Below are 27,920 nucleotides of genomic sequence, written 5' to 3'. Positions count from 1 at the left end.
AATCTCATAATCTCTTCATGTCCTAATTAAGATGGATGAACTTTATTATGTTACACTACCACTCAGCATTCACCTTTCCCGAATATCCCCAGTGTGGGATATTAAAGGATATTTCCATTTCTTCTTTTAATTATGAATATTTCTTCCTAATCATAATGAAGTTGTTCAACTGTTTGGGTTTGGAAGTACTCCGACCTCGTTGATTACCAGTGGGTATGTTCTTTTACGGTAGCCGGCACATCTCCTTGGAGGGAGTGATGAGGAGGCAGCGTGGGAGGAGATTACCTCTGAAATGAAGAGGTTTTTTGGGCTCAACCAATCTAGTTTTATTCCTCTTACTGTGTGATCTAAAAGAAACTCAGTTATTCGGCCACAGAGGGCTCCATCCATCGCCACCCAGGTTATGAAATCCAATCAATGATTGCAAATCGCGCCTCCCTTTTGCACCGATTCTTTCCTTCGCTTGGTGGTAAATGGTGCGCACCCAGTGACGCTGTGTTTCGGAATGCGGACGGGAAGCTGAGTGGTTCAGTTCCCTCCTCTGCCCAACAGGCTGAGTCTCCGCGTTCAGCCAATCAGCGGGCGTCCCACAGCGGCTACCCGGAAACAAGTTAAAAGTTAAAAAAGGGCGCCTTGATTAAAGCAGGAGACCAGCTGAAGGTAAGCTTCGTTCTCGTTTAAAAATAAGGTGCATAGTTTCCACTTGTTACTTTGAGAGCGCGGTTGAATAAGCAAATCGGAAAGTTTCTGTGCCTGTTTCAATTTTCTTATACCTCCACAGAAAGCTCCCTCATTTGTGTTCATTATTTGTCTAAAAGTTTAGAAGTATTTAAAGCATTGTTACAGTAAAACATGTAAAACTGTCATCATGTACAGACAGACGTCTGTAGTAGAAGGAGCCGCTTTCGTGTTGTTTCAGTATATGCAAGTTTTGGATGATGTGTAAATACGTTGTGGTTGCACAATAATTTCCACACTGCCAATAGTTTCAGGATATGGGGTCATGAGTCTGTCAGAAGCAGGAATGCCGGATCAGAGAAGCTTTCAGGCGGGGCCCTGACTGCCTCCCCTTAAGGCTTTATTCTGTCATTTGGTAAAATTATTATTCTGCTTTATGAAATGTAACAGCAGGGCTCCATGAACTGACCTGGTCAGGATGTTCTCTATACATTTGTCAGATAACACATTTAGCAACCTCAGTTCTAACATTATGCAATTTTCTAAGAAATTGAATCTTAAGACAAACTATTAAATCTTTAGAAGCTTTAAAATAATTTATACAACAGGGAAAATAAGTGTTTGATACACCACAAGTTTCCCGTTTTCATTTTCAGCCATTTTCATTGCAAGGCACAGCTCAGCTGTGATGGACAGCATCTACTTCAGACAAAGTAAAACAAGCAAAAAAAAAAATCTAAATGTATGATTTGTAAAACATATATAATTTGTAGTTACTTGGGGTTAATTGGAGATTCTAAATTTTAGATTAATTTGATGCCATTTAACATTATGTGAAAACCTTTGGAGGTCAAGAAAAATGTCATGCATCTATCCTTCAACATGGAGCGTCAGTCGTCACTCTTTAAGAGCATGTCTAAATAAATATGGACGTCGTCATGACTGAAATGTTAATTTATTTTAGCAATTCAGTTAAAAAGTGACACTTATCCATACTTGATAAGTATCAGGTATGGATAAGTGATCGTGAAGGAAAGCTCTTTTAACAGTTCAGTAGAGACTCACAGCTTCAAGAGCCAGCACCATGTCACAGAAAACATCAGAACCATGATATGTGAGCTTAGGAGAAAAATAACTGGAAGGTTCTGACTCAGGTTCTGACTGTGACTAAGCAACCGGATTTGAGACAACTGTAAAGTCAGCAGTCTTCCCTATCTTCTTCTATAATTTCTAATGGTAGTACTGGTTATTTAAATACATTTCTTTAAAATAAAAGTAAAATTTCAAGAATTTCTTGGCCTGTAATCAATCTAATAGGTCGATTATATTACATATTGTTTCAATATAACCCTTGTGTTGGTCCTTGTGTTTCCCTGCAGTCTCCTCCTCACTACGGTAACCATGAGCTTCTCCCCTCATCCACCCGGTCTCTCTGGGTGCAGCAGCATCCAGGAGCAGAGGGACCGCTGGGAGAGGAAACGCAGCCGAGCTGCTAAAGAGTTGGTGCAGACAGAGCAGCACTACTGCCAACAGCTGGAGCTTGTTACCACAGTATGTTTTTATTATCGCTCTCAGTAAGGGAGGTTTGAGGTTTTAGACCCGTTTTTATTGGCTTGTTGCGAATTTGAAATTTGGTAAAAAATGGGTTTGTGTTACCAAAATGGTAACACAAACCCATTTTTTGGCGATTGCATGTTCGGATTTCTTTTTTCACTAGATTGACTTCTATGCTTCTTTGTTAGAAGTCAGTGATGGAATAGGAAGAATTGATGATAGCTTTTGTATTTAAATATGACAGCTCATTTTGGGTATTTTTTCAAAATTATAAAATTTTTCTATACATCATTCCTTCAGCTTACAATCTTTTTAATGAACTGCTGTGGAGCACAAAATCTCCAAAGACTGCTATTTTCTTATTTTTTATATTCATTGGGAGATACTATTTAAAAACTTTGGAGATATTTAGGGTAATAATGTGTCCATCAATGTGTTCAATAAAATATCAATATGTTGTCACACCAATAGCAGTACTGTTTTGCAATGCAATCATTTTGTTAGAATAATGGTATTCAATAAATTAGAATATTAATGTTGTATCTCAGTAACTCAATCAGTAAATAAGACAGATTGATTTCACACAGATTAAGGTTTTTAACCTTTAAGCCTTTATTTCAGTTATTTGTGATTATTTTCTGCTTACAGCTGATGATGAAAACACATTTAACATAAGAATATGAATGACCATTTTATGCAATTCCAAGAATAGACAAAAAATAGTTTAAGTAAAATTCAAAACAAAACAAAAAAAATGCTTTTCTGAATTAACTCATGGATCTTACCAGCATAGAAACTCAGCTGGGGTGTTCAGACAAAGTTTGAACTTTGAGTCTGTCAAACCAGCACCATTTAGAGATAGGCATCTTTATACTGCATTGTGCCAGCCCATTTGGTCACAAAAACAAAAAATTATTTAGTTATGTATGTACTGTATTTTTTTGTTTTCTCATTTAAGATATCTCAGAATTAATATTACACTATTGTTTAACTCTACCATATATTTTTCGTCTTTCTTTCGTCTTGAATTTTGATGTATTTAATAGTGAACCTGAACTGAAAATTAAAATGACCCAGCAGAGGTAAAAGTGTGTCTAGTCTATTCAGCATCCATCCTCTGCCTCCTGCAGTGATGAAGGGAACCTTACATAACAGCTCTACAACAAAGCCTAACTAAGTTTTTACAAATAGTATTAACAACACCTTACCTTCCTGTGGAGAGTGCAGAATTAGTATGTGCATCTATAGTCTAAATTCAATGCAACTACTAGGTCTCCACCTCTTCACTAGAGGTAAATTTCATTTTCTTCATCCTATTTTCAGCTTAAATGGATTGAGATCCCAACAGATGTTGTTTTGTCATTTTGGCAGCTCAACAGTGCTGGTTTTGTGTGAGCTACACAGCCCACAAAGCTCTGGCTAATGGATATTTGGATTTTTAATGCTTTCATATTATAGCTCACCACCTTGGTCCAGCTCCAGAGTTTTAACCATCTTCTTGTCCTTTGCACAGTTTTTTGTGGAAATCTTGAAAGCCAAAGGAACCTTAAAGGAGGATGTTCGAGAAGGAATCTTCAGTTCCATCAAATCCATTTTTTCAATGAATCAGTAAGTATTTTTTGAGTACCTGAGTATTTTTGAAGAGCTGATCACTGGTGCATGACTTGGTTAATTGATGAAAATTAGTCGTTTGTCATTATTACTGTGTTGCAATCTTGAGGCATTCTCTTATTATATACCTATAAAATGTCACGTATGATTTATCCAGGTAATATTAATAACGTACAGTTATTTGTTTTTCCTTGCATTTTTTTAACCCTACATTGACTTCTGCCTAGGCCGGGTTCACCGATTGCAGTTATCTGGCAGATCAAAAATCTTTAACAAGCCTGACATGCTGTTTCCAATTTTTATTTATTTTTTTTGTCTGAAATGTTGCTAAATATAGCAAGAAAGTCGCAGAGTTGGCAACTGTGGGCGACTATTGTTAACTGCAAGAGTGCAGACATGACTTGGTGGGCGGGGCTAACAGTCAGACCTCTCTCATGCAGAGCAAAAGAGGACAGTGGTTGATTTTTAGACCTTTGCTGAGGTAGAAAACATCAGTGGATGAGATCGGCTTCACATGTAAGTATCAGCTGATCACCAATTTCCCAAAATGAAGGAAATCGGATTTGGGACATGTCATCATTTTTCAAACTGGAAATCAAACAGACACATGGGTGCTAACTGAGTGCCCTGTCATTACGAGAAATCTGTGTTTAAAAATAATACAAATCTTTTCATTTATATCGTTTATAAAATAAAACTCTGACTTGAAATGGTAAATTTCTGAACATTGCAAAACAGTTTGTCTTCCTTGGAAACTGTTGCTAGTTAGGGATCAGTCTCTGGCTCAAGCAGGAGCCAAGGGTCTGGTTTACGAGTAGGATGGAACACGAGATGGACAGATGGACTGGGGTTCTGTCATTAGAGGGTGCTGCTGCTTCGGTCTGTTGTAGTGAAGAAAGGGCTAGGGAAAAAAGCAATACTCTCAATTTTTCCAGTCCGTCTACATTCTAATCCTCACTGACTGAACCTAGTGATGGGGTGTTGAGTTCCTCCAACGCCTTCTTGAGATTCCTGAGAATGAGTAGAAGGATTCTTTTTAGGGTGGAGGAACGTCTGGGGTACCCTCCTGGCGCTGTTGCCCCCACAACCTGGTTTTACATAAATCATGGACGGATGGATGGATTGAGCTAAGCTGGATGGAAATCTTAGCCTTTTTTATGATTTGTATCCAATGTGAGAGAGAAGTTTGCTCTCCAAGTTTTTCTGGAGCTTTCTTTCTTTGACAAGTTGGGAAAACAGGTGATAGGCTCTTATTGTCCTGCTCAGGCTGAAGCTTCCCCAACATGAGCCCTTCAGGGGGGAAGGCTTCAAAGCTACAGCTGGCTAAAACAAGGTAAGTCATCTGAAAAAGTACAGTTGGTGCTTGATTTGAAATAAAAATGCAAGCAATTTGTGTTCACAATTGCACTCTTCAGCAAGGCAAGCTGTGGAATTGTTGGTTCAGATGCCTTGGACACCCATAATAAGGAGTTTAAGTTGGTCTAAATGAAGGTTTGAGTCCCTGCAGATGGCAAAGCTTTCTTGTTTAGCGTGCTACAATGAAGACTGAAGTATAAATTACACACTCTGATTTATTGGATGAATGGCTCCACAGTTCCCATACATCTTCATTATGTGCCCATTACTGAATCAGTGCTTGAAACATAGTGACAGTCTATCCTGTAGGAAGTGGTCTTAGGGGAGACAGTGGTTTACTGCTAGAAAGATTTAACACTACTCTTTGTTTGATTAAAGACTTAGCTGTTCTGACATGTTGTATTCACTAAACTTGTTTTGTAAGGCCAGAATTTACATTGATGTATTGATATATAAAGTGTATAATCCTTAGTTTCATATTTATTATAGGAACCTATCCGACTGAGAGTTTAATAAAAATCGGAATCTGAAGTTTTCCAGCCCTTGTTAGAACCCTCCTAGCTGCTTCTGCATCGCTTGATTATGTAGAGTCTACCTAAGCATGCACCTTCATTAAAATCTATTTAAATCAACTTCAGTGGTAAAGTGTGTGTGCACAAGACATGTGGTTAGAAGTCACGGGTAGCATCATTTGATGAGGGTGTGTGCGTGTTCGAAGTTTAGATAATGAGCTCGTTCACACGTGCCAAAGCCCTCTGCCAGTTGAGTCTGTTAGAGAGCCTTACAGGCTTAGCGACTGTGTTCTCATCTCCTTCATTCTGTTGTTTTGGTGAGTTCAGCAGGTGTGTTTTCTCTACAAAGTGGCTCTGTTCACCCCGAACATTGACTTACAGGAAAAGTCTCACCCTTGAACCTTGCCTGCTAAGCTATGTGTTTAGAGAAGCTCTACCTCTTGACTTTAAAAACCATGTGTGGTCAGGCAGGAGAAACTGATACAGACGTGATGTTGCCTTTATCTCTCGTGCAATATTGCACCTTAACATAAAGTTCAATGCAGTTTCATTGGGGTTTGAAATGTGACCACATTCTGTCATAAATTGTTGACATTTTGAGCTATAAATTTTTCTGTTTAAAATAGAAACCACACAGACAAAAACTTATAGCAGCCAAGTATAACGCAACAGATGAAGTTTTTTATTGTGGGTGACCTGGTTGAAGTTTGACCTCAATGTAATATCTTTAAAATGAAAGCAACACACACCAATTCAATTCAGTTTATTTATATAATACAACATGTTGCCTTGAGGCACTTTACCACATTCAAACAGCACAAATTAACCTAGTACTGTATTTTCCACATCTACTTTATAGGGTAATAAGTTAAACTATAAAAGTTGAAATTTGAACTTTTATTCAAAGTAGTCAACACATAGAAAATAATTATCATAAATTTGTACTGTTCTCTTTCTCTCTTTGTTCCAATGCTGATTGTATAAAAGAATTAACAGTTGTACCCAGAAGTTTACATACACAGAACAAAAACAAAACATCAACATGTCTGAAGTTAAATCAGACCAAACGTCTCTTGTTTTGGCTTAGTTAGAATTGCCAAAATTATTTCTATTTGGTAGCATATCAAAATGATGAGAGAATATGTTAAAGATTTATTTACTAATGTCTTCAAAATCATAACTTGCAGAATAATTACCATTTCTTTAAACAATAAGATAAACAGTTATTTGGAGCAAGGTACATCTAGAACACCCTGCTTTCTGGTTCGACCCCATAGGGGGTCTGCAGTGTGCAGATGGACCCAGAACAGAAACCAAAGACCTTGGGAAGAAGCTGCTGAAGCTGGTAAGAATCATTACCCACAGTGAAACTGTCCTGCACCAAACTGGACTGAAAGGAACTCAGAGGAAGAATCCATTACTCCAAAAGAAATAGCAAAAAGCCAGACTGCAGTTTGCAAATGTCCCCAGGGACAAAGAGCTTAATTTTTGGAGACATGTCCTCTGATCTGATGGGACTGAAGTGGAACTGTCTGACCATAATGACCATTTGGAGGAAACATGGGGATGTTTGTTGCCTGGAACATCATCCTAACTGAAGTATGGTGGTGGCAGCATCATGTTGTGGGGCTGTTTTGCTACAGGAGGAACTGGTGCACTTCATAAAATAGATTCATAAATAGGCATCTTGAGGAAAGAACATTATGTGAACACATTGAAGTGAACAGAAATTAATTTGTTTTAGGTCTAACTGACCTAAAACAGGTCAGCCAGACCTAACTGACCTGTTAGGTCAGAATTTTGGTCTGATTTAACTTTTATTAAGCATGTGTAAACTTATTGTTTTCATAGTTTTAATATATATATATATATGGTGAATAATGGTGACATTAGAAAATCAAAGCACATAGACACAGTAAAATGTTGGGTTAAAAATGCAGTTAAGGGCCCCACCTCCTCTCTGACCCGTCCTGTGGGATTACAGTCCAATAAAGCCCAGGAGTGCCAAAAAATGATTTAAAAATGTAACTGATGTTTAAAAAAAGATATGCAGAAACTATTATATATGAAGTTCAAAGCTGTATTAATAAAAAGTTTTGGTTGTTTTTCAACGGCCAAATTGAAATGATTCAAAGTTTTATTTTTGGCTACTTTGTATTTTACAGATCATTACTGGTCCATTTGGAGAATGGCTACATTGGGAAAGGCCTGGAAAAGTTCTCTTCACATTTGCACCACTACAACACCTATGTGGACAACATCTATAATGCCAACAAAGTGCTTGGGGTAGAGACTCTGCATTTGTTATGCAGCTGAGTTGGATCATTTTTTAATAAATGTACAAAATGTGCATGTATATATTTTTATTCACTTCTATTTACTGTTTCATTTATGAGAAATGAAACAGCTGGGAGAAAGAATCTGTTATAAAGTTTCTTTGTGCACCTAGAATGCAGCAGGTGTTATTTTCCACATCTTTCTGCTTTAGCAATCAATGTACTGCAGTTTAACAACCAGATACCAAACCACTTCCAAAACCAAGGGAGTTGTCCTGGAGTAACATGAAAAAATAAAAACAATCAAGAACTTCAGAAAGCTTTCAATAAAAATGTCCCAAAGTATTTGCATTGTCCTGTGTATGACCTTGAAAATGACCTCACTTAATATAATGGGTTTTTTTTTCCAGATCCAGCTGAAGAAAAATAAAGCCTTCAGACGTTTTAAGAAACTACAAGAAGCTCGACCACAGTTCAACAACCAGAAGCTGGAGGACATGCTTCAAATGCCAGTTCAGCGAATTCGTCAGTAAGACTTCACCTTTCTGTTTAAATTAAGATTCTGGTTCTTTTGTTTCTCATCATGTTGGAATTGGAAATTGAATTTGGGGATCTATTTGGTGTTCAGCAATTTTTATTATTATTTTAACTTTGTGACATGGCAGGATGGATTCTTGCTGTTATGTTCACTGCAAATTCTGACCAAGCAATCGGTAGTGAGATTGAAAGTTGCCGCCACGGTTCACATACACATCTTCTTCAAGGTTCAACTCATTGTGTGTTCATAGATGAAATTCTGCTGGGTAAAATAAAGGTTGTCTTCCTTTTTTCTCAAACTGGTCTGCCCATTCTCCTCTAATATTCATAAAGATATTTACCAGGTTCTAGCCTGGTAAAACCAGCCTCTTGTTCTACACTTTGCTTCATCCAGAGGGTCCGGACACTTGGCTGTTGAGAAACGATTACTTCCTGGAGGCGTGGCCTATGTTAAAGTTTTAAATTTTACCCAGTTGCAAACGTATGTGACATATGTAATGCAGTAGTTCAATGCTATGAGCGAACCAGAAGTTGCCTGCGCTGTAAACAACCATCTTGCACTGTGAAGAGAGAAAAGCCGATCCGAACCAGTGAGCTGTTGATGTTAATCCAATATTTGGAAGTGTGACCAAAACGGACTGAACGGCTTGGTTCACTTCCTCCTCTGCCATCACTAAAACTACAGTTAGCCTATAATTCTAAAACAGAGCAGAAAATCATTGTCATGATTCACAACTTCTCCTTTTGTTCGCTGAAGGAACAGTAGAAATTCTAATAGACAATCCAAGTCAAGGGTCTGCACTCAGTCTGTGCTTTGGATAATGGTAGGGGAAACGCTGTACTTGGTTGTACTATAAAATGGCACTTTTTGCCTTGAGAATACATAATACTGCCCCTTTAATTTAATAGGTGGGTCAAACCCTTATTATGCCTCATCTGGCCGTCTGACTGCAACATAACTAATCTAAGTTGAGGCAGAAATAATATAAAAACTTTCCCTGATTTAAAAAAATAAACACCTCCTATGACTGTTTCATTGTCAGAAATATATATATATATATATATATATTTAGCTTTAGGATTTTTTTTAGGATGATACTGCGACCCATGAGGCTTCTAAGTTCTTTTATTTAGTGGTTTTTACTGAGGCTTATGCTTATTAGGCATTACTGCATGAGAGAGAAAGAGAGGTAGATAATGTAAGCCACTTTCCCCTCCCTGTGTGAGAAGCTTGCACCATTACATTTGGAGTCGTGGGCTAAAAAATTTGGGAACCATTGGTCTTAGCAACCTCTGTCACATTACGCTGGAACATTTAATGCCACCAAACAGACCAGAGTCAAACAGCCTGGTTTTGTCTATAATGGCCTCTTCCAGTGGCACCACTGTGTCTGTAAAACAAGTTAAGACTAGACTCAGGGAGGGGTGGGCTGAGAGGTGGAGACAGACATGGTGAAAATCAATGAGAACTGTCAATGTTCCTGTAGGTCATGTTATCCTATGAAAAAGTATCAAGTTTTTGTATAGTGATTATTCACCAATACAGTGTTTTGCAAAAGTAACACCATGGACTTGTTATTTTGTTCTCTTACTATCACTAACTTCAGTGCAATTTATTGAGATTTGTGTGTTAGACCAACACACAAATCTTGGAATTAGACCAGAGGATACTTACTTATACTTATTTACCAACCCTGAATAGGAATATCTAGTTTATTTACTTTGGATCAACATTATTAGCTTTTTCTTCTTTTGCTCTTTCGTTTGGTTTGTTATTTGGTTTGTATTTCCTTTTAATTCCTGTAAAGCACTTTGTATTGCCTTGTTGCTGAAAATGTGCTATATAAATAAAATTTCCTTTACCTTTACAAAGGAGAACATCCACATGCATTTCACTTTTCATATTTTCATTGATTAACGTTTTAGATTTTTATTTACTTAAAAAAATGAAAATCATCTAGTTTGAATGTAGTGTGAAACTCTTTGGGGATCTCTGGACAAAGCCCTATACAAGGGCAGTCCATTTGCCATACAGGTTTATGTCTTTGAAATATGCGTATAGACTTATTAGGGATCAGATTGTCTGCATGTTTTTTGCAGAGCAACAATCTTCAAGGAGCTAACAATGCGCGACCATGTGGAGGGAAAGTATAACTGGGATTATGCCTGCTCTGAGTCTTGTAATTATGGCATCAATATCTCAATTTTTTAACTGCAAAATGTACACTATTATTTGACAGCTCACATCAAATAAACAACCGCAGCTTGACAGCTTTAGGTCAAATGGCAGAGAAGATCTTCCAAAGTCTACAGTTCAATACATACCAACAGCTGTTGACTCTGGCTGACTCTGCATTTTTCCATTTCTTCAGTTAGTTCAACTGGTTTTGTTTGTTACTCAGGTATAAGCATCTCCTCCAAGACCTGGCCGCCAACACCAGTCCAGACCACCCAGAGTTTGAACAGCTTTCCAGTAAGTATCTCTTTATTTAAATTAGTGCATGTTTTTGTTTTAGTACAACAGAAATATGGACCATCTGTATTTACATCTCCGCCTTTCATTATGTCTTTGCTAATGAATTTCTCATTAAATGCAAACAGGAGCAGCTTTAATGTGGTTTGCATCATTAGACGAAGATCGTGTTGGCCTCTTTCAAACATCTTTAAGCAACAAATTAAGGAGTCTGCACAGTTAGAAACTCTATGGCTTGTTCTCATGACACTGTAGTCTGTCTGATTGTCTTTATTTAAAGGAGAATGAAAAGTGCTTTTCTTCATAACTCCATTGTAAGTGTGAAATTTTCATTTGACTGGAGAGAAAATGAAAGCAAGAGAATACTGTGTGTACATGTGGCTCCAGTTTGACCTCATTAATTAGGAGTGGATCAGAGCATATTAAGCAGGCGGTTATATTAATAAATAAAATCTTCAACATCAGCACAGATCTTGATAATGACTATTTCCAGTTGTCAAATAAACAGAAATGTGCTTCAAGTGCAAATATACACAAGGAATTATTTATGTGTATCAATTAAAATGTGGTTGCTGGTGTGCTGCGTGTGTTTACAAATTAAAACCTCCTCTGACTCTAAAATGAAGGTACATATCTTACTGTGCCCTCCTTTTTCCTTCCTCTTCTCATTAGTATTTTTTTTATCAGGGAGCCTTGTATGTGTAGCACATACGAGCACATAATGGAAATTGTTCAATGAGAAATTTCGGATAATTTTAGCAAAACTGGATTAAGCTAACGAACAGAGAATCACAAGAGACTTAACTGTTGTTTCCATTCTGTATCTGTTTGTTTTCCTTCTTTCCTTTCCCTTCTCCCTGAAGCATTACTTTACTCTTTCTACATATTAAGGCAGCATTTAGTTGGTGTACCTGCACTGAGTTTTCATGGTTGCAAATTTTGTGATCTGAGTGTCTGGAACACAGTCGGACCTGAGCAATGCAGCTCAGGTTCTAATCTGTGAAGTCTGATAAATCTTTGTACTGGGTCAAACACAACTGAAGAAAAATTTGGAATAAAGAGTTGCAGCAGGTGGAAGATAAATGTGGAAACCAAGGCAACAAACAGTCCTGCTGCTGTCAGTGACTGTTGAAATAGTCATATTTTCTGTAGTCTTTTTTTTGTTTGTTTGTTTGTTTTATTGATAAACCAGACGTTTTCAGAAATTGCTTCTTTTATTTTCTGTTTTGCTTCTTATTTGGTTTCTTTTTCTTAATTTCTTGTATGAAGTTAATTTTCATAGAATCACAGCTTTTGCTACCGCCCAGAGAACCACAGCAAAGATACTGGAACTGAATGAAAACGTGCCAGAGTTCACAGGTTAAAATAGTGTTTGCAGTGCAGTAGCAGGAGGACGATGGGGACGAGGCTTGCACAAGTCTTCTTAGGCTTAGTAGTTCTACTGACAGAACTACTAAATTAAGTTTTAATTTATTTTTTGTTGTTGTTGGTAGTAAGCTAGTGTTTAAATTATGCAAAGTGGATTAAAATCTAGATTAGTGAGAAATTTGCATCAGACTTTACTTTTAAATCCAAGCTCACTGATAGCGTTCATTATTGGGGCGTGTCCTCTCAGTGGTTTCATAAAAATGAATCTTTTTATTTCTCTTTCCTGTTGTTATCACACACATAATTTCTGAAACCTCCTGAAGCCACCAGTCCTGGTTGAGATGATCATTTTAAAACCTCTTCTTTCCTTCTCCTAATTCTTTTTGTAAATGCACTTTTTGGAGGAGGCCTGGCAGGAGCGAGGGGCTGATTCAGCACCACTGACTAGACTTTAGTGCACTCAGGTCCCATGTTAGCCTTCTTCTTTCAAGTCAGAGGCTTTGTTCTTTCCCAAGTGATCCTTGGAGAAATGGAACGTTTGCAGGCAAGGCATTTTAACTTCAAAGTCGTTGCATTGTTAACTGATTCACAGTAGAGTTTATGTAGAATGTTTCTTCTAAAAACTGTACAGGAGAACATTGTCTGCATGTAACTTTTACAGATGATATTTGTTATTAAACTGGGAAAACACTGCAAGCACCTTTTTCAGTTGTACACTGCACCAATGCCCAGTAGTTGAAGACAGCCAGCTGCTTTGAACAAAAACAAGAGGTGAATTTGTGAACTTGAGGGCAAAAACTCAACATATCCTCATAGAAATTCATCCCATAATTATTACAGGCACTACTGCACATGTGTGCTGCCAGTGACAAAGAGGAGAGAGAGGGGGCAAAGCAACAAACTGGGACATTAATACCACCAAATGGTATGATGGTTTATTCTCTAAACCACAGGGGCCAAATCCAGCCCACCAGGACAAGATAACAGTTCTGTGCTTAAATATTGTTTAATCAGTCAAGTTAAATCAGGTTTTATCTGTGTACTGCTAAATTACATCAATGTGAAAAGATGTTCAATATTATTTAACTTTAAAAAGTACTTACTGAAGCAGACATAGCTATTTATTCATATTTTACCAATTTGTTAATGGGTTTTATCAATACATTCTGCCACACCAAGAGGACATTGATGATCTTAATGAGTCTGACACTCTTGCTATAAGCTGTTCAGCGAGAGTTTCCTTGATTGGCTTTAAAGGTCCACTATTATGCTTCCTGAAACAAGCATTCTGTGTGATATGCAAAACTTGTTCCTTACATTTAATGCACAAAATCTTTCTCAAATATTGAGATTTCACCTGATCAGTGAATGAGGCCTGTTTTGACCTCATTAAGGAATGTGATGTTTTATGGCTTCATCACAATTATGCAAATGAGCTGCTGCTGGTTAGGCAGCGTCAATAGACATTTCAGACGCATTGAACGTGAGTAAATTTGTTTTTAATCAAATTTCAGCATAATTTTTCATGACACAACTTTGGTTTTACCACTTACAGACAGTTTTATTAATCGCTAATTTCCAACATGATTTACAGTCGGATTACTGGAAACAGAGTTCATACAACTTCATCTGTGATTTCCTGAAGATTTCTGCTTACAGCTAAGCCTACATCTAGTTTGTAAGCTCTGTAAACTTTTATTCCACAGGCTAATTTTACTCAACTCTGGAAAAAAAATTTGCATAGCAATTATTTATGATTCCTGCGGTGGATGATAAAGTGACATCTGACCTCTGCACTGTTTAAGCACTTGTGCCATTACTGGTAACTGGGACGTCATCAGTCCAGTCAGTATGATATTCCTCTGATGGTAATGGTTTGATGTAGTAAATCCTTTAAAGAAATAATTTTTTTTATAATACCCCATGTTTAACAGGTTTAGCTTTTTCTGTACATATCATAGACATAAAAACTAACTTGAAAGCAGCTATTGCATTATGGGACAGAAGGATCCCTGTGGTGGAGACCGGCATCCCTAATTAAAATAACCATGGTTTGGTGATTCTGAACACACTGTTCAGCAGACCATCACACCTAATCAGGGCTCTGAATATTTTCATTTTCAGTAGAGTTCCTGACAGGAACTTACTGAAATCAGGTTGTGTTAGTCTGCGATCTTATGAAGCCTTTCAAAAACAGATCAGAAAATTTATTGTTAAAAACAAATTATCAAGTTTTACATTTTTTTGTAAGATGTGTCATACATTCTCAGAAAAGAGCAGGATGATCACTGTTCAGAACTTATCAATATTTGCTTCTTCAGCTGGCTTTTGTCTTCACAATGGGTTGCTTATGATATTTGCATTCATCTGAACTTATATCTGTATCTATGTTTGTGAATGTGACAATATAACTATGTCAATCAATTTGTTTCAGTGAAAACTATTTAGAAAAATCTAAATTATACTTTACTAGAGTAGTGACAAAATGTAGACTTAATGTTGGGTGTTTTCTTCTGTTTACAGAATTTTTTTTATGATTCTGTAACTGATGAATGCAGTGGTGGAAAACTGAAGCAAAATACACAAGATTATTAAATGTACAGACGGCCTGCCATAGCTGTGCACCAAGCAGCTCAACTTCATTCACAGGAAACTGATGATTCCTAGACTTTATTGGGATTCCTATTTATGTGACCTTAAACTGTATGAGCCATTTAAAGGAAAATATTTAACTTTCAAAAAATGTGATGTACTCTGAGAACAGAATCAGAACCAGTGCTGGTCAGGGTGGAATGCTGTGCAGGGTTGGAGTAGCTAATTTACTGTTAGGTTGGAGCTAATACAGGAGAAACAGTGGATTGGTTATTTGAGTTACTGTTTTATTATCTTGGAGTAATCTGCACTCTCTCCTGAAATCAGCAAGACCTTTTTCCACCTCTTTATATGTGCTTACCTTGCTCTGCAAACTCTGCCGATTGTTCCCGAACTTCTCCACCCAGCCATTGGTTGGTTCTTATATTCTAGTCTTATATTACTTTTATAACTATCACTGCTAATTTGCTAGAGAGATTTTATCTGGACCCCTTTACTGCTTCACATGGTTTTGAAATGTTTTTTCTTAACCGAAACATGTAATTTTTTCTTACATGTTTGCTCTTTCATTTGACACAGAAATGTGTGGATGCCCACAATATGTTTAGAAACATATTCAGAAAGAGCTCACACACAAGTTTTGTGAATGTCCTTCTAATACACTATATATCTTTGATTTCTGTAGGAGCCGTGGCTGCTGTGTGTGAAGTTTTCCAGCGTATCCAGGGCAATGCTCAGCGCCATGAAAACCACCTGCAGCTCTGCAGAGTGCAAAAGCTGCTGCAGGGCCGAAAGACGCGGGTGTTGGCTCCAGGTTGGATCCTCCAATGACGCATTCCTTTCATCTTTTTCATCAATTGCCACAATCTCTCTTATACATTCCTGAATCTGTTGCTCAAAGTCCTTTGAGACACAAGGGGGAGAGGAAGACACAGCTAAGCTTAAGCAGGGCGATGGTTTGTCAGGACATAGGGGTTCATCTGGTTTGAAGCCCCGCTCAGTCTGTTGTGTCCTTGAGCAAGGCACTTCACCAGTCTTCCATGGTCAGAGTGCCCAGTGGCAGCCATACTTCTGTCAGTCTGCTCCGGGTAGGGCATTGTGGCTACAACGTAGCTCACCAGCATCAGTGTGTTTAATGCATCTGAATGACTGAGCACTAACAAGGCTGATAGCCTTGCGTGCTTTGCAGGATTTTATGACAGTTTTTTGTGTTTGCTCTCTGTCAGCTGGCGGGAGCGTGTGTTTACCCGTGTGTGTGTGTGTGTCGTTGATATATAGTAGAAGTGTGTGTTTTTATTCAGCGTTTGTCAGCCTTGTGGTTGGTGCTTTTGAAAATTCGAAATTTGAAATTTGAAGTCACGCAAACCGAGCAAGCTCCGTTAGTTGGTGAGTGCACCCTCACACTCAGTTCAGTGTGTCAGGTAGATGAGTGACCACTAGGGGCAGAAATCACTCATAATGTGGCCTGCTGTTACTAGAAAGGTTGATAAAATTAAAGGCATTCATTGTGAATACCTACAATTACTATGTCGTAATCTTCTTGGGGGGTAAGGAGGACGATTACGACCCCCACCTGGATAATGGTAGGGGGAAACACTGTAGATTAATATAACAGCACAAATTTAATAGGGAATGGCTGTAAAAAAAAAAAAAAACGTTTATATGTGTTTACCATTAAATATGCTGCAGAACCATTGAACTGTCTTTTCTTGTCTTGCCTGTGCATCTTTGACTACTGGAAAATACTTTAAGTAGATACAAGTTATAAAACTATTTCAATTAATGAATGAATGTACCTTTACCCTTCACCTGCTTTCTACCTTTTTAATTTATTTCCTCTCTTGAGTTGCCGTTCATCCAATGCTTTGTGGAATGGTGGCTTTTTTCTTCCTGCCACTCCCCTTCCTTTTGTTTGCCTCAAGAGAATTAGGCCTCATTGTAGCGCTGCTCGCCCTGCCAATCTCCCCCAGGACCAATTAGAGTCCGGCTTCATCTCACAGACCAGAAGATAAAAAGAAAGCCAGAATGTGTGTTTCTCTTAATGTGTGTATGCGTGCGTGTGTGTGTGACGGCATGTGGGGGTGCGCGCTGGTGTGTGCCTCTATGTGTACTTGCTTATGTTACATATTTAGGACCTTTTGTGGTGTATTTAGTAATCTCCTAAAGACCTCATGGTGCAGAAGCACATTTTAATGGAAAGGGGTTATGATTAGAGGTAGGGTGTAAATTAAGTTGATTATTCATATCCTAAAATGAATGGATAGAAAATACAAACCTGTGTTTGTCTTTGTGGATATGCAAGCTGTTTTTAAATCAGCTCATGGAGGCTGAGAGTGAACGATGAATAGCAGCTCATGTCTCTAAGGCCAATGTGGAAAGTTTTGAAAGCTTCCTCTCATCCAAGTTCTCAAGCCTTTGCAGTGCACAGGCTCCATTTTAGTGAATAAAGCTCCGGTCCCACCAGGCAGACTTCAGAGGTGCAGCAGCACCTCCCCACGCAGCAACCTCATCCCGACCCATTCTCCTTCCTCCTCACAATCACCACCTTTAATGTTGGAGAAAGAAAAGCAATGCCTATTACAGATCAGAAGCATAAGAGCCCCTCCAACATATTAAGTAGCTTTGGAGGACAGAAGAGGGGCAATTGTGGGACTCAAAGCCTAAATCACTAAGGCAGATACAGCACACTGTTGTGTGTTTTTATGTATTTGTTACTGAAGTCCTACATTTTGTTTGTAAGTAATGAGGTTTGATTGTCCATGAATCTTCCAAATATTTTTCCTTCACTTCAATTATTTTTATTTTTCATTTGAAGCCTCAGGACATGACATGGTTTAAAAAATAATAATCTGAGATTGTATTTTTTGAGCCTTTATTAATTTCTGATCACCCAAGCATTTTTTAAATTTTAAGTCAGTAATCATGTTATCTTTAAATTATACAAAAGTCAGTTATTCAAACATATTCATGGAAATGTTCACATTCTAGAGCCAATGTCAGACAAGCTAACCTACAAACTGTAATTGCATGGAATCATTTTTAAATTGGGTTAGTTCAAACCTAACCATATAGGGCAAATGAGCGTGGTTAGAAACGATGCTGGGATGCCATATGACGCTAATGTTCTTCAGCTGTGGTTCTGGTCCGATCTGGAAGGGTTCTGCTGGGGGTAACTTGAAAGGATCAACCAAAGAAGCTGATGACATCATGAAAGGGTTAGCCGTTATTTTCTATTGTTTTCCTTTAGATCTTTGTCCTAAACAGTTGTGTAAATGAATTGTAAGTTTAATTCATTCTTCTAGACTCTTTGGTTTGTCTCGGCAGTTAAGCTCATTCTTAAGATTTTCATTTAATGCCTGCATGAGAGTTCCATCCAGAAGCTGCAGCTAAAGTCCAAAAACCACTGATTTCTTGGCTTGTTTAATAAATGGCATTTATTATTATATAGATTTAATAATAAATCTATATTATCTCTGCTTCAATAGCGGTTTAACAAAAAGTCAGCCAGAAAAACTTCTAAGGTTTGACTTAGGAGAGTCTGCTAACTAAATTTAGCTTCAGTAAGCTTTACCTTGAAGTAAACTGGTAATCCTGGTTAGATGATCAGGAAAAGACTAAGGAGATCGACTTAACACCAGATGAACTAAGAATGTTATGTGTTTAAACTCCTGAATTTGAAGTAATAAAATAATTCTCATGTGAATCTTCTCTTTTAATGGGTACCTGCAATAGTGCTTTTGTCTCAAACAAGCTAATTAGATTTCAGAAAGTGTTTATTTCATATTTATTGGAACAGTCAGTCATTTTCCAGTGAAACATGTGAGAAGTCATGGCATGTCTCTTTCTTTTTGAAGCACATTGCATTTATAAGCAATGTGACCCATTCTTGGCCCCACCACTTAATCTCAGTGGGCTTGTCTTCTGCTGAAAATGTCCTTCCTGAGCCCAAAGGCAGAGCTGCAGTCACTCAGGCTAACTACAATCACTTTGGTGAAAATGACTCTGGACCCAGGATAAATTTTCATTTTATCTATCTAAATGTCAGTCCCCTGCTTATTAGCTGTCATCTTACTGCTGCCAATCAAAGTAAAAACATGAGCTTTTCTCTTGGCATAGGCCACAAAGGCAGTTAACTAGAATGATAACGGCAAGAGGTGCTGCTGCAACAAATAAAGAAAAAAACAATGAAGCAAAATAAATAATAGGAATAATGTGCAGGTAATTCAACCTTTTCTCATGCTCTGTACCAAATAATTTGATGTATGATTTGGAGTGTCTGACTGAATTCCTTTTTTTATACATACACTGCATCTTCTGCTATGTTATGCTGCCACCCCTAGCCAAAATCAGAAAAGAAATTGAGCTAAAAATGATTTATTTGGAGCTTTCTATGTTCAATTTTGATTTTTTTTTGAATTTTCGAATAACCCACATCCTGTAGAGAAAGTAAAAAATAATTTCAACCAATCATCTCTATTTCACAGGAAGATGGTTCATCCGTGAAGGTTGGCTAAACATGGTTCCTCCAAAGGGCTCTGAGGCAAAGACCAAGATGTTCTTCCTGTTCTCTGACCTCCTGCTGGAGGCCAGACGCTGCAGCCCACTGTCTCTCTCCAATGGCGAGAAGTTTGTAAGCCAGCACGCCTACCCGCTGCAAGACGCTGCTGTTGAAAAGGTCTTTGGCCACACCAGGAGCCAGGGAGGACTGCTCAGTGTAAGTTCTTGTAGCCTTTGGTATGACAGGTTTGTTTTTAGTTTTTGAAAACACAAACAGAATTATGATTTTTCTTTTTTTTTCCCATGTACTCTACAACTCACAGAAAAATGTAATATATTTATTAAACAAACAAAATAGCTGGACAGATTGTAAAGATCAGTTCAAACGTTGTTTGCCTATTAGGTTAACTTCGGTACTCAGTCTCTCCAGACGATGGAATTTCTTTGTTTTTTGAGTATTATCCATGCAAGTGTGTTGTATACTAATTAAAAGATGCTTGGTAATTATTCTTGGGTGGGGGAGGGGATTTTTTTCTTGAGTTGTGAAGTGTTAATGTCAGTGTAAATGATTTAAGCCAGGCATATTAAGCCCTAGGCCTTACAGGCCAGATATAATTGGATCCAACCCACGAGGTAATTTCATACATTTATTAATAATGTAATCCCAGAAAGAGTTCACAAGCTGCTTGGGAAAGTTAGACGCAACAAGAAAAACTATGGCACTTTCCACTTGCCAACTATTGGCAAACCAAGTGCACATTTTACTAGTAAACTGATCATGTGTAATGACTTCACATGGAAAAGCATCTGAAACTCTATCATAATACATTCATTTTTACACAATGACTACCATTTGTTTTAACTGTCAACATAATGTGCAAAATCTTAAATGTATGTATGATATTTAAAAGAAAAAAGGATGAAGTGATTCAATTGTCAACACTATGACAACTACAAAACAACGAAAAAGTTTTTAAGAAAATTAGTGAGAGAGAGAAAATAACGCACAACACGTTGATAGTATGACTAGAAAAGCACTCTAAGTTCAGTTTAGTTACCATTTTACTCTGTAAAGAGGAGAGAATTAGAATGTGCAATTCCACCATGAGCCAACAGTTTATTCATGTTATGGATGTTTATTCTTTTAATAAGACAAAGACATTCAAGCAAGAGCAATAAAAGAAAGACTAAAAAAATAAAGGAACTAAGGGAAGAACTCGGGGTCTCTCACACCAAATGCACCACTAGCTTCACTGCTCCCTAGAATTCCTCTACTTGTTGCTGATTTTTTGTGCAGCAGCTTTGCAAAGCAAAGTGCAGGTGGAGCAACGCTCCCACCTCTGTGTGGAGGTGCGAGCTGCTTGGTGGCTCTTGGACAGTGCTCAGGTCAAAGTTGAAATTTCTTCAACTTTTTACTCAGTGCACTGTTAGGGATATTTGCATGATGTCTATCCAAACTCCACACTGCTCCTTACTCCTCAAAGCTCTTCCTCTGTCTCACTATACCATGTTTAGTTGAGAGCAGCAGCATCTGTGTTGCTGCTTGGCTCCACAGGGTTCACTGCAGTCTCCTACAGAAAGCTCAGCAAAAGCTGTTTTTAATCTGGAAGTCTAAAATACATCTGTTTGCTAGCTCTTGCTAGCGCTGCGTTACTATACTAACTTGGCATGCTTCAGATAATGTTTGTTTCTGTTTTCTGGTCAAGAGCTAAACTTGTCAAATTTTGTGACGTATTCTTCAGGCTTTTGGCTCATTATCTTCCATCCTTATTGATTAATGTGATCAGAAGCATGTTGTGTCACTACACTAATAGTTTCTGTGTGAAATAGCAGGTAGTCATTTGGTGCTCAAGGACATTTTTACATGGGGAATTGAACTGGCAACCTTCTTGTCAGTAAATTACTTAATTCCATCATAAGTCTGTACCTTTCCTGTGCCTGGGGGGAAAAATGATTTCCTCACAGTGGACTGTGCCCCAAGGACAGATAGATCAGGTTTTATGTCTGTCTTATTGTGAGGATTAGTGTTAAACAAGTAAGAGTCAGAGTTAAGCTTAGAATAAGTGACCAGGAAGTGAATAAAATCCTCTTCTTTGTGTGTGTGTGTGTGTGTGTGTGTGTGTGTGTGTGTGTGTGTGTGTGTGTGTGTGTGTGTGTGTGTGTGTGTGTGGGTGGGTGTGTGCATGTGTGTGTGTGCGTGTATGCATGTGTGGGGGTGTGCGTGAGAGAGAGAGAGAATCATCTAGTTGCTGGATCCGATTAGGTTGCAGATCCATCTCTTCTGGTCTTCCAGTAAATGCATCTTCCTCAACCCCACTCTGCCATCTCCCTGCAGCTTATCTAATGGTAGAAATGGCATTTCATTAGCCTCTTATCCCACGGTGCCCCGCATGCATACGCAATAGCTTTACACATAATTTCTCATAACGACACATTATTGATCCTGGGCCCCTACCTGAGCTAGAGGAAAAGGGCTATCAGCACTCCAGGGCCCTCATCATGCAGGACCATGAGGAATTAAAGCTAAATTAAATTTGACAGCTGTAAATGCCATGCCAATCTATATGCAAAGTTTTTTTTTTTAAAAAGAATTTTTATTAAAAATTCTGTCTTTTTCTTCTCTCCTTTCTTTTTTCCTTTCCTCTTTTCCTCCCGTTTTTCTTTGTGTCTTGCTTCCTTCGCTCTGTCTGTCCTGACCTTCCCCGTCTCTCTCTCTTCCTCCTGCTAATATTCCCTCATTCCTTAAGTATTTTCTCACATCGCTGACAGATTCTCTTTGATGTATAAATAATTAGACTAAATTATGTGCAGCGATCAGGATTTCTGCTTTGCTGTTCCTATTACACAAAATAATTTCTACCTAAGAGGATCAGATTTCCTGTCAAATCCCTAATTACCGTGCTGCAGTGGAGCTGGAATTTATTTATGCAGGGGTGGGTGCCTAATATTATGAAGCACTCTGCTCATCCTGACTCACTGAACTCTTTAATAAGACTTATGTTGATGTTACATTTGAAAGATTTTGTTTAAATGTCCAAATAAAAAATACAATTATCCTTCATGAACTTTCTGGTCAGTCTCTAGTCAATGCCTTGCGGATTACTTTATCAATGTCATGTAACCATTGAGAAAACAGAACTAAAAATATTTCATTACAATATCAATCCTCTTGCCTACTTAAAATTTTATTTTTCCTGGAAACTTCACCTGGTTACAGCACAATCTTAACTAACATTACTTCCAAGCACCATTTTTTTTAACTGCAAATGTCACTTTCTGCTAATTTCTTGTAGAAACAGCAGTGGCTTTTTCAGGAATAGTATTGCTTGATCTGGGCTGCCCCCTACTGTCGGTTCTCCATCACTGCAGACAGGTGTTTCACCTAAAAACAAGCCTTTGGAATAAGAAACAGGCCAATAGGAAACTCTTATAACCCAAGTGGCTACAAATGTTCTTTATGTTCTTTGGCCTGTTGAGCAAACAAACCTTTCAATATGAGGCAAAAAATTAAGCTTCAATTCAAAGCAATTCATGTTTCTCTAAAGACAAAACATCCAACCTAGTGTTATGAATAAAGGGATATATAAGGAACACAATCTAAAATGCAGAATCATTGTTTTCTGTTTTACAGTTTCCCGTTGCATTGGAATACTGTCACAATCATTTCATAGATTTAGTTTTAATATACTTTATTACAACCTTATATTGCATATTATGAACTATAATACTCCCAATTGAAGTTGCGTTAGTAAGATGTTTCCCTATTTTTAAAAGGAATACACAGAAAAAGAAATTATTTGATAGAATCTTACAGGAGTTGGGTAAGTACCAGAGATGGATTTAAAAAAATTAATTTGTAAAAAGTGTCCTGAAGAAGCATTTTTCAATTTTTGTATGTTTTTAATAGCAGTGTTTGTGGAGGTTGGCTGCACTGACGTGCAGGGGAAAAAACTGAATAAGTTGAACATCCATTTTTATTGTTACTTTTAAAATTATCATAATAAAAACCTAAAATTTAAGGTGGTATTGTCACAAGACCACATCAGTAAGAAACTACTCCTGTAATGTATTGATTCCATCAACAGGAGCCTGCTTATATTTAGATTAGACATCACTACTTAGTAAAAAAAAAAAAAACTCCAGACCTGGAAATATGGAAATAGACAGGAACTGATTAGGAACTCACATCTTCATCAGACATCATTACTCTTTTCTTCCCATATCTTCCTTCAGCTAACCTTCCCCAATGCAAAACTCCTGCTGATGTCCAGTAACCATGACGACCTCAATGACTGGTATCAGTGCCTGAACTCAGCCGTAAGGTATATAGCTGCTACACACACATACCAGGTGTTGCCTTTAACTTTGACTGTTCTAACATTAATATTGACTTGTCTACATTTTGCCTTGTTTATACCTATAAAGTGAGTATTTCTTGTCAAAGAGACTAAACCAATATGAATATCAGAGAGCTGTCTATAGGAGAACAGACAACCATTTTGAAGCTGAGAAAAGAAGGAAAATCAATCAACCACTGGACAAACATTGGGCACAGCAAGCACAACAATTTGGAACTGTACTGAGCAACAGATGTCGAACAGGTCACCCAAGGAAAATAACAGAGTTAATGACAAAAATATTTTGAGAGCTGTGAAGAAAAACTTCAAAACATCAGTAAGTGACATCACCAACAACCTCCACAGTGCAGAGGTGAAGGTATCACAATAAACTGTTCAAAGAAGACTCAGAAAATAAAAATAGAGAGGATGTACCCAAAGAGGCAAACCACCTATCAGTGGTAAGAATTAGAAAGCCAGGTTGCAATTTGCAAAGAAGTACAGAGATGAGCCAGAAAAGTTCAGGAACACAAACTTAGGGACTGATGAGACCAAGATCAATCTCTACCAAAGTGATGGAAAGGCCAAAGTGTGGAGAAAGAAATCAACTGCTTTTGATCCGAAGCACATAAGCTCATCTATGAAGCATGGTGGAGATGATGTCAAGGATTGGGCTTGCATGGCTGCTACGGGAAAAGGCTCATTGATTTTTATTGATGCTGTAACTGATAAGGATTGCAGCAGAACAAAATCCAAAGTGTGCTGAAATATTTTGTCTACCAACCCAAGGAGAAAGGCATCAAAAGTAATTGGGACAATGGCTCAAAACATACTACCAAAAAAAGTGAAAGGTTTTGGACTGGCCAAGTCAGTCACCTGATCTTAACCAGAGAGAGCCCACATTTCACCTCCTCTTTCAGGAGGACTGAAAGGAGAAACCCCCCAAACAAGAACTGAAAGAATCTGCAGTAAAAGCCTGGAAGAGCATCACAGTGAAGAATGCAACAGTTTGATGAAGTTGAGGCATTCACTGCAGGACGTAAGGGTGATGGTGGGGACGGCGGTAGGAGTTTGCCTCACAATCAGTGGATCACTGGTTCGATTCCCGCTCCACCATTGTTGTTTGTGTCCTTGGGCAAGACACTTCTGTCAGATTGAACACTGCAGCCATGTCAGCATGTGAATGTGTTCCATTTGATTTAAAGGATACTATAAATAAAATGTGTTATTATTAAATATTACATATTATTCACTTTAACATTATTTTCCCTTTACTTTTGCTCACCTAAAAATGCAGCGGTGTAATGCAAATGGTGATATGAACTAATTTGCGTAACACATCCACATGTAAATACCAGGAAATAAAAACTGACATTTTATTTCCTGGCAGTCCGTTGACATTCTGAACTCTTGTCTCATGCTCATCTTTTGATGAAAACCCAAATGTTTTCAGTGTACAACAAAACCAAAGAATTTGGCTTTACTGTTCCAATACTTTTAGAGGGGACTGTAAGTATTTTCTTGTCTCCAGTGTGGTAAGACGTGTTGTTATTACCAGATCACTACCAAAGGTAATCAGAAGTTGGACTTTCCAAACCTTCATATCTCTCTCCGCTACTATTGCAGGGTTTGTTCCCTCAGTTTGGTGCCAAATATGTGCACAAAGGTCCTCCATATTTATACACAACAAAGGTCTTTCAACAAACACTCATCTAGCATAATGCTGAATGTGACCGCTAATGTGTTTCCAGGAAGCTGCAGGCTAAGCACACAGTGGTTCTTCAGAGAGATGAGCAATGTGGCCGACCTCTCCTCCCGGCTGTGGATCACTCCAATCCAGGCAGGAAGAGAGACCTGGTGAGTTAAAAAGCCATCAGAAACTTCCTCACTGGTAGAAATTCTGGCTTTTAACTCCAGTCATTTTGTGCTTCAGGAGTTTTAATGATCTTCAAGGGGCTTGATACATGTAAATATCAGTGAATAGATTTATTTCATTTAATTTTCACAATTCTGGCTTATAAATAAAATTCTCAAATTCAGTTTGACAAAAAATTGTAATATTAGATCAGACCAATAGATGGTGTTTTAATACAGAAATGTGGGCCTTCTGAGAACCATGTACTGTACAATCTGTGCAGTTCATACTTAGTCAGACAATAAAGAAGATCCTGCAAACTGTAAATTTGAAATTAATTTATTTATTTGACTGGGGGAATGCACTTTAATTAACATTTCTGTAAATGTGCCAGGATCATTTCATCCATTGTTCCTGGACAATGAGCATTTGTCTTGGTAAGAACAAACAAAGATTATACAAAACAAGATTAAAATAAAACAACATCTCTGTTGATAATCTGCTGCAGGTCTTCTGTGTTCTATTAAGATTAGACTTATCATCCAGTTGAGGTTGTTTCCTGTCAGCCACCTGAGACAGTCAGGCTGCTGTCATTTCCACATGCTTGGTCAGAAATTAGTTTCCCCTTTCCACTTTATAAACTAAATCCCGCCTCTGTCTTCAGGCCAGCGTTGAACCCTCGGAGCGCATTCAGAAGTCAGTGGCTGAGCTGGAGTGCAGCGCCCCCAAGAGGACAAAGCAGTCAGTCGACGCAGAACCAATGTAAGGTCCTTGTAGCTCCGCAGATCTGAACATTCCATAGTAATAGTGAAGAATTATATTCTGTTTTGCTCCCTCGGGTGACAGTTTCTGCTTAGAGTTTTGGAGCAGCTTTATTAGCTGGACAACAAATATGTCCTAAAAACAAAGGGGACATTAAATAAATAAATAATCTGATGGAAAAATATAAGAATGAAAAGAAAATTTAATGTTTATTAGTTTTTCAATTGTTAACTTTATGGTGTTTTTATGACTTTAGGTTTTTATAATATAAAGCACTTTGAACTGCCTTGTTGCATAAATATGCTATAAAAATAAACTTGATTGATTGACCGAAAATTGAACATAACTGTATGTGGGTGTGTGTTACAGAAATTTTTAAGTTTTCTATTCCTAACTTGCCTTCTGTTCTGTGTGAGGCGGTTTGATTGAGAACATTCTCTCTGTGCCCAGCAGTGCAGAAGACTCCTCTTCCAGCTGTGTGATCCTCTGATGGGTTCCTTCGGTCTCAGATGAGTGTGGACTCTCTCACCTGCACATTTTGATTCCACACTCAGGCTGTCCTCTAAATCATCACATGCAGCTGCACTGCCTGCATCACCCAGATGTTTTCCTCTGCGTTTACTTCAACCTCAGAGCTTTTTATAACCTAACCTTTGTTTTATAAACTAACCTCAACTTTTTCCCTTCATGTGACATGTTTTTTTCTCTTACCTATGGATCAAATATATCTGCAATTAATCGTGAGATCCTGCTGTTGCAACCTTAGCAGCGAGTCACATAAACGATAATCATGGGATAATTAAACATATAGCACTATATGCAAAATGTTAACATCATGTAAACATTGAACTCTATTATCTGATTGACTTGATTCAGCTAATATCTGTTTCTGTATTCTGATGAAGAATGTATGCCTTTAACTCCTAAAACCAGAGAATACAAACTGATGGAGAGTTTGGGGTTCTGCTGCCATGCAGCTGCAGGATAAATGCTCACTCACTGCTCCTTCCTGAAAGTTCTGTGGTGTGTATCAGAAGGTTCTGTGTCTACCCCCATCCAGGCAGAACAACCTGGTTAACAGACATGGATCTGGAACATGTTTTCCTCCCTTTGTTCTACCTTTTTACAGAAATTCTGCAAATATTACCTCTATTTTGTATCTTTATATTGCACACTGAGTCTTTTAATGCTTTTTTTTGCTACTCAACATGCTATTTAAAGCTGTTACACTGGTTTCAAATAAAAACTGATGAAAATGATCATTTCCTCATAAAATGAAAACAATAGAACAAACTAAAACTTGAGTGCTTGATTTTGTTGTTGCTTGTTGGTTCCTGAATGGTTTGAATAGATTAAACAGAATTAATTAATGTATTGCATTAATATTACAACAATATTGTGATCTAGAACTCAGAAGAAACAGTGTTAGATCAAACCCTCTTTCCATCATGGGAGAAGAAGTGGAGGTGGTTGAGGAATATAAATACCTCGATGTTAATCTGGACAACAGAC

At 37.9% G+C, this 27,920-nt stretch overlaps 1 protein-coding gene across 1 annotated transcript; it reads left to right on the top strand.

Moving 5' to 3' along the window:
• The first annotated feature begins 573 nt into the window (after positions 1–573).
• On the top strand, positions 574–27,688 carry arhgef39 (Rho guanine nucleotide exchange factor 39). Its single transcript, XM_023349861.1, has 12 exons — positions 574–660; positions 2,058–2,229; positions 3,746–3,840; positions 7,877–7,997; positions 8,398–8,516; positions 10,927–10,997; positions 15,643–15,771; positions 19,442–19,671; positions 23,688–23,776; positions 25,543–25,648; positions 26,311–26,408; positions 26,862–27,688. The coding sequence occupies exons 2-12, from the start codon at positions 2,080–2,082 to the stop codon at positions 26,896–26,898; spliced, it is 1,245 nt and encodes a 414-aa protein (XP_023205629.1). The 5' UTR covers positions 574–660; positions 2,058–2,079; the 3' UTR covers positions 26,899–27,688.
• The last annotated feature ends 232 nt before the right edge of the window (positions 27,689–27,920 follow it).

Source organism: Xiphophorus maculatus, chromosome 17 (genome assembly GCF_002775205.1).
Source record: "Xiphophorus maculatus strain JP 163 A chromosome 17, X_maculatus-5.0-male, whole genome shotgun sequence".
Classification (NCBI taxonomy): Eukaryota; Metazoa; Chordata; class Actinopteri; order Cyprinodontiformes; family Poeciliidae; genus Xiphophorus; species Xiphophorus maculatus.
The sequence above is the reverse complement of the archived record's forward strand: the minus strand, read 5'-3'. Positions and strand labels throughout refer to the sequence as shown.

Coding starts and splice junctions, on each gene's coding strand:
- arhgef39 (XM_023349861.1), top strand. CDS start 2,080: ATGAGCTTCTCCCCTCATCCACCCGGTCTCTCTGGGTGCAGCAGCATC. Junction 8,517..10,926: donor CCAGTTCAGCGAATTCGTCA/GTAAGACTTCAC, acceptor TTTGTTACTCAG/GTATAAGCATCTCCTCCAAG. Junction 19,672..23,687: donor GCCAGGGAGGACTGCTCAGT/GTAAGTTCTTGT, acceptor ATCTTCCTTCAG/CTAACCTTCCCCAATGCAAA.